The sequence below is a fragment of the Glycine max genome, chromosome 3 (genome assembly GCF_000004515.6).
Source record: "Glycine max cultivar Williams 82 chromosome 3, Glycine_max_v4.0, whole genome shotgun sequence".
Classification (NCBI taxonomy): Eukaryota; Viridiplantae; Streptophyta; class Magnoliopsida; order Fabales; family Fabaceae; genus Glycine; species Glycine max.
The window spans coordinates 15,355,401-15,362,891 of record NC_016090.4 but is presented as its reverse complement, the minus strand read 5'-3'; the positions used below and the strand labels follow the sequence as shown (position 1 = coordinate 15,362,891).

General features: G+C 32.6%; 1 protein-coding gene across 2 annotated transcripts; it reads right to left on the bottom strand.

Moving 5' to 3' along the window:
* Positions 1 to 1,701: 1,701 nt before the first annotated feature.
* On the bottom strand, positions 1,702 to 7,413 carry LOC100809492 (aldo-keto reductase family protein). 2 transcript variants are annotated; one of them, NM_001255028.2, is given in 8 exon segments: positions 1,702 to 2,062; positions 2,197 to 2,436; positions 3,088 to 3,342; positions 3,463 to 3,550; positions 4,379 to 4,455; positions 4,926 to 4,952; positions 6,517 to 6,567; positions 7,174 to 7,413. In NM_001255028.2, coding segments are annotated over 8 exon segments (942 nt in total). In that variant the 5' UTR covers positions 7,297 to 7,413; the 3' UTR covers positions 1,702 to 1,981.
* Between the last annotated feature and the right edge of the window lie 78 nt (positions 7,414 to 7,491).

Below are 7,491 nucleotides of genomic sequence, written 5' to 3'. Positions count from 1 at the left end.
TTCTTAGATAAAAAAAAAACGTCTTAGAAGAATACCCAAGGTGTCTTTCTAAGACGGTTTTTAGTTAAGAATCGTCTTAAAATATACACTTTCAAAGACGGTTTTAAAAGAAATGTCTTAGAATGTCTTATTTTAAAAACAATTAAAAATTCTAAAAAAAATAAACACATTGAACAAATAGGTTAGGATCATAACTATGGTTGATGAACCTAGCCACATTACCAAAAGAGCTACAATCTATACAGAACTCTAGGTCATGTGCATGTCCATGCATTAGTGATAACTAAAAAGGTTTTTTTTAGTATGGATAAATGACCTCAAGTTGGTACTGCAAACCCTTCTGAGACACTCTACTGCCACAATCAGGTCCATATCCTCATCTTGGACCATATTCAAACACAATATCTCTAGCTTTGATCAATCTAAAGGCATGGCCAACAAGGAATACTAATAGCATGACTTGTAGAAGATATCTAAAAAAGAAATGACTTATAAAAGATAGAAAATCAACTACAAAAAAAGTTTTAGAATATTATCTAAATTTATAATATTTACTGAAGGTAGGTCTCCAACTTTCGGTGTCTTCAATGGCAATAAGTACAAATATAAACTAATGTAATTTAACTACAAATCAAGGAACATGAAAGAGTAAGAAAACAAATGCTTGGAGTTGTGAGATGGTGTTGGTGATGAATTATGGAACATGTTGGGGGCTCCGCTTACCAGAACTACTCTCGATGCAATTGTAATTGATTTTTCTATGTTTAACATGAATATGATTATTACCCGCATCTTCTAACATACTCTAATCATGATCCCTCAAGTGAGAGAGCCTAAAGCACCTAATATCGTTCATAATCCCTTAAGAGTTATATTAAATAATTTCATTACAAGCAAAAATACATAAATAGGTTAGGCAATACCACTCTATCCTTAGACATGGATCACCTAGATGTTCTTCCTAAGTTCTCTTAGCATATAAATATTTCTCAATGTCTAAATCCTAAAATAGTGCATGAAAATTGATGATCAGAACATAGACATGTGAATGAGCACAAGAAAAAAATAATAATATCAATGTCATATTAATAGATAGTTTAGAATCATTGCATCTAAGAGTGTTTGGTTTGCATAGCTCTCAATAACGGGTGGTTTTGGCCTCTCATTGTCATGAGAGACTTACAAATATAAAAAGGTGGAATGAAATGGAAGATAATTGAAGAGAAATAGAATGAAATGGATCGACCAGAACTCTGGAAAGTGATCTCCTTCAACAATGGCTATGGCTTCTCTCTCTGCTTCATGTTGCTTTCTTCATGGTGAAGAATGCTAATGAATGAATCATCTTTCTAAATATCTTCACCAATTGATTGGTCAATCAGAACTTTCTTGTGCACTTAGTGCGATGCTCGCATTGAGCGTGCATGTCCAGCTAAGTGGTCACGTGTTAAGCCCTAGGATGCACGCTTAGCATGCTTGCATGTGACAACTATCTTCCAATGTGACTTCTTGCGCTAAGCAGGTTTGCTTGGGCTAAGCGGTTCTAACTCTCTAAGAGAGGATGTCACGCTTTGTACAGTGAGAATTATCTCCCACTTATATAATTATTGGTCGAAGATATAAGTTTGACTTGATGGTAAAAATAAGAGGGAGGAAAAGTAAGAGGAAGGGAGGGATTGATCATGGGTTTGAGTCCCCTACTAACAAAAAATTAACATATTAATAACTAACATTTTCCGATCTAAACGATATTAGACTTCTAACAATAGTTTTGTCAAACACACAATAAGGTCAAGACTCAAACAACTGAATTCCAAAATGACACGTTATTAATGTAAACTCGAAATCTCCCTTGACACATCTCAAGTCCAAAATTATAAACACATCGTAGATTATTACAATAATCATAAAGATAAGCTCATTTTTGCATTAAGCAAGAGGGGGGGGGGGGGGGGGATGTGGCCAATATGGAAACTGTCCATTACTCATCCCAGAGTTCTTCAATTGTTTTGTACCCGGGAGATGTCTTGCTAAAAAAACCATCTCCAGTAACTATTCTCTCCTGCATCAGTAAAACATGTAGTTGAAATGCTTTTTCAGGATTTGGGTTTTTAAATAACTTAATTTGAAAAACAATAATTTTTCTTAGCCTGAGAAAGCTTTTGAAAAAAAAATATTTTCCATAAAATAACTCGCCTGCTTAATGTCAGAGAAGTTGGCAAGCAAATCTGCAGGTATGGACCAATCAAAGAGATCAAAGTTTTCCTTGAGCCTTGCATCATTTGTGCTCTTGGGAAGCACACTATGGCCCATTTGTAGTCCCCATCTAAGAGCTATTTGTGCTGCAGTCTTCCCTAACTTCTCTGCAGTTGTGTGCAGAAATGGATTTTTAAGAATATTACTTTCACTGTATCCTTTTCCCAGTGGTGAATAGCCCTGAATTAGATCATTCATAGTGGTGAGTAGTAAGCAAAATTGCAGCTCAGAATCACAAAAAGTTCCTATATGTACACTGAAGTTGCTACAAGATGTCTACTATACAATTCCTTTAAGTTTTTTATATCCAGAGATATGTACTTGTGTACAAGATTTTTAAAATCGGACCGGTCGGTTCAACCAGAAATCGGTTAGGTGATCGCTCTAAAGACTCTAAAAATCAGAGTATCTCATAATCAGTCCAACTAGTATAAAATCAGCTAAAACTAATGTTGAACCGGTATAGAGAACTGGGGTTGAACCGGTCATTTTAATTTTAAATTTTTTGGTTTTTTAAATTTTATTATTTTATTTAAAATATTTTTAAAATAAATAAAAATACATTCTTAAATATTTCCCATAAATATCAACTATTTTCTTAACTATTATTAATTTTTATCTTACGAATTATATAATTTAATCATTTATATTAATTTATAATTTTTTAATTATATATTATTTTATTAGTTGAAATATTATATTATATTTAAAAAATATAAAACCGATTCAACTACAGTCGAACCATTGAACTAGTTTCAATCACTGGTCCGATCTTAAAATCATTGTTCATGTAGCATGCATAAATGTTTGGATTTAAATTTGCACACTCACTGATAAGTGCACTCCCTTGGATTTACAGAAAGCATGCAATTCTGGCTGCTGTAATGAAGGGTGCAATTCCACTTGGTTAACAGCTGGAGGCACACTTGCCACATCCAACAAATCCTGAAGCTTCTTTACAGAGAAATTGCTGACCCCTATAGCTTGAGCCTTGCCAGAATTGTAGAGTGCCTCCATTGCTCTCCATGTGCTAGGTATGTCAGGTTTGGTAAGCTTCCCGTTTTTCGCACTGACTGGCCAATGGATCTATAAGAATAAATATAGACATATGACAAATCAAATTTTTAACATAAGAACTTGAATTCAGTGACACTAAAAAGAAATTGATGTAGGAAGGAATGAATGAATTTCTTATGATTTACACACAAGGTAGAGATCCAAATAGTCCAGTTGCAAATCTTGTAAAGTTTTATCAAATGCCTCTGGGACATTTTCCGGCAAGTGATCATTACACCTATAAAACATGTGCAAATTAAATTGGGTATAAAGAATGTAATTACAGAATCAGAATGATAAAGGATGTAATTGAGTTTAAGAACAAACTAGCAAGAACAGTTTGAATAAATGCCAGAAATCTGTAGACTGTTATTGAGAAAGTCCTCTGCTTTTCATAAAATTGTTCAAGTTTTTGAACAACAACGTATGATCACAATAGTACTTTGACAGAAAAAGATGAAGAACTATAGGCTTTTAGAGTAGGAGAAGGCTTATTTGGTGGATAAAAAGATGATGAAGAGATAATGTTCAGATTCAAAGGAAAGAAAATCAGTATTTGTAGAAAGTTTGAAGAATTGAAAAACATCAATGTTTTTGGGATTTTGAATAGATATTCTTCATAGATGGCAATCCTACTCAAGACATGGTTAAACACTAAATGTAGGTGCTTCTCCTAGTATGGATTCAAATATGGTTTAACCTTAGTGGAGGTTAAAATAATTGAAAAATTGAAAATAAATGACAACTGTAAAGATCATTAATGATGCTAATCTCAGAATTTCACATCTTTCTGTACAAGGATAAAATGGTCAATGAGTTATCTTGCAGACTTAGCATGTAAATAATATTTGATAACTTCAAATTAAATATCTCTTCTAATCTTGTATAAGATAATTCAATGAAAATACTTTGGAATGCTGATTTATTAAATTGTATTTTCAATAACTATGAATTAAGAAGAAGAAAAACATGAAGACTCTCAAGAAATCTATACCAAGTGATTGCATAGATAAACTTGGCAACAAATTAGTATGACAAATATAAAGTACATATAAAAAAGACAAACCATAGCTTGGAGGTGATAAACATATCTTCACGCTTAACTACACCATCAGCAAATAACTTCTTCAAGGCAGCACCAATCTACATAAAATTTACAATAACTAATAGATAAAAAAAAAATAAGAATTGTAACACTGACATAAAGTTTAATTATACAAACCCAACGTAGTTAATGGTAAAATGCACATTATCAGTGCCCTATCATTGTTAGCTGTGTTCTTGCTTTAATCTCCAGGATGTTAGCAGGAAAGGCAGGTATAGTAAAAGCGGGTATGGGTGCAGGTAAAGGCAGGTATAGTAAAAGCGGGTATGGGTGCGGGTAAAGCCCGTGGTATGGATGATATTATATATTGTGATGTAATTCTATTGTTTATGTATAAGAAATAGAAATGGACTGACTTTGCTCCCAAGGACATAAACACACTTGGCGAACCTCATTAAATCTCTTGTGCTTGCGTGTGTGCATGTGATTTCTCTCATTCCTTTTAGAATTTAGGTTACTATTGCTAATAGACATGGTCCTGCACTCCGGCTATCAACAGTATTCTCACCTCATCTCCAGCTAAGCCGTAAAAATACTGCACAATTGATGTATTAGTGAGGAATAAATTCATATTTTCTTCTCCATTTTACTAGTTCTTTCACATTAAACCCTCAATTGTATCTCTTAAGGGCAACAAAAGATTTGCATAGAAAATTCCATTCTACATTTTGTATTAGACCATTTTTAGCACCACACATTTTAAGTTTTAACCGCAGCTAATGGCATGACTATGCAGAAGAAGTTTTAGAGTGAAGAGAAAGAATGAAGAACATCAGCCTTGATTTTTTTTCATCTTTTGTGGTTTTTCCTGCTTCTAAATGAGATAAACTCATTTCTATTATGTGAAAATAAATTGAATGAGAATAGCAGCACATTTCTGCCTGGACTTCTAAAATGTGTAATCTTATTTACAATTTCATATAATCTGGATAAAACCTCCAAATTTTGTAATAACATGATATTACTTTAGTGTAGTTAACTTAATTGGATACTAACTTTTTATACCTCTCATGTAGAACTATTGTTTTCTATTATTATTCAGTAAGGCTTAAGCCCAAACCAAAACAATTTTCACAAGTTTGAAAGTAGAAAATTCCATTGCTTCAAGTAACAACTCATTACGATTTCATTTGAGGGACATGCAGTACCTTAATAGCCTGTAAGGGTAGATTAAGTTACACTTATGTACTAACAATTGTTCAATTCTGCTAATTGTTTGATGCATAGACATAGATGCTGTTTGCTCTATGCTATCAGTGCTTGTCTACAAAGGATCTTTTTCTTGGTTTTATTAATAAAAGCTACTCAAGTGTTTTATTTGGTCAATGCAATTATTGTAATTTTTTATACCAATATTCTTAAAAAGAAAAAGGGAAGTATAAAGTATGAATATAATTCTTACATAATTCTTCGAGTAAGTAAGATAAAATTCTGCCATAAAACCTTCTTGCTAGAAACTGTATGTAGCATTGTGCTCTAACCAAATTCCAGCATGCAGAATATAACCATAAAGTCTTGCACTCCTTATTTCTCTCAAAACATAAAACTGAATACAAAGAAAATTCCAGCATGTAGACCTATGCACTGCTCCTCCAGAACTACAAAAGTCTATTTCAAAACTGTCAAGCAGCAAACCTTACATTGGAGAAAAAGATAGTTTATTTCTCCCCAAACTCAGAAAACATCACAAACATATGTTAGTGCATTCTAATTAAATTCTAATATGTAATTTATTTTAAAATTTCTATGTGTTCATTGTTCACTTACAATCACTAACAATCCTCCACTACAGGAAATTGTAGGACCCTTTTGGATGACAAAACTCTCCCTCCATATTAGTGTAGTTGCATACCCAAACTCAGTCAAATCATTACTTAAACTGGAACGGTTGATTCATGCTGTAGGATAACCTCATTATCCATTAAATACTTCTAAGTTCCAACTATTTTCATCTTTTACTTGTATAAAGAAGTTCAACAAAAACAACTCTTACACCATAAAAAATTTAAAAAGTACCACGCAAATAAGATAATAAGCAATTAAATCAAACACAATCGACACCTGTTTATTCAAAAAAAAAAAAAACATAGAACTCTCACCTCCTTTTCATTGCCATAAATTTGCGCACAATCTATATGCCGATATCCAACCTGCATCGACATTGTCACATTGATCCACTATAAGCCATCTTTGTTCCAAAACCATACACATCAACACTTAAAAAATAAATCCATTAAATAAATAACCACAATACAGTTTTTTTTTTTAAAAAAAAAAAGGTTTTGGATACATCTCTTCTTTTCATGAAAAGACAAATTATGAAATTTTAATAAATTTAAATATGTTTTTCCCCCCACAAATTTAGGTCAATGTTATTTTTCTCCTTAAATTTATTTTTTTTAATCCTTCAATTGCAATTAAAAACGGCAACAAATTGTACTCCACCTAATCCGTCAAAATTTGTTCGAAACTGAAGTACTAAAAATAAATTTAAATTTTAGAGACAAAAACATCAATAACCCAAATTTGAATATATATATATATATATATATATATATATATATATATATATATATATATATATATATATATATATAAAAGGCGGAATAATAATTAGCTAGCAATGATTGTGTGGGCAGAATTTGTAAAATTTGGACATATAAGATTGATGTAAAAACAGAAAAAAAAAAAAAGCCACCAGTTCAATCCCTTATTAATAAAAATTAACAGTAATAATAAATAAATAAGTGCACAACGTTTATTGCAGTGGCCAAGGCGCGAGCAACAACGCCAGGTTCAGCGAGCCACGTTCCCAAACCAACGGAAGGTATCTTAGCGCCTGTGTTCAACTCGAAGAATCGAAGATCGTGGCTGGCCATACTCTATGATGCAGAACGGAACTGAGAGAAATCAAGGGGTCAGGGGTGTACGCAAATGCGAATCGATATGGAATCAACGAATTCGTTTGATTTACAAATTCCGTGACAAACTAGAATACATTCTTACGTCGTGGAAGGTCTTCTTTCTTCCATAGATATTCTGCCACGTGCACTTGCCGGCTTTTAGGCTTAAAA

What these genes read in the sequence shown, in the direction of transcription:
- LOC100809492 (NM_001348765.2), bottom strand. Translation starts at nt 7,296, where the DNA reads ATGGCCAGCCACGATCTTCGATTCTTCGAGTTGAACACAGGCGCTAAG. An exon ending in TTTATCACCTCCAAGCTATG is followed by an intron (nt 3,551 to 4,378) that starts GTTTGTCTTTTT and finishes CATGTTTTATAG; the next exon opens with GTGTAATGATCACTTGCCGG. An exon ending in ACTATTTGGATCTCTACCTT is followed by an intron (nt 3,343 to 3,462) that starts GTGTGTAAATCA and finishes TTATTCTTATAG; the next exon opens with ATCCATTGGCCAGTCAGTGC.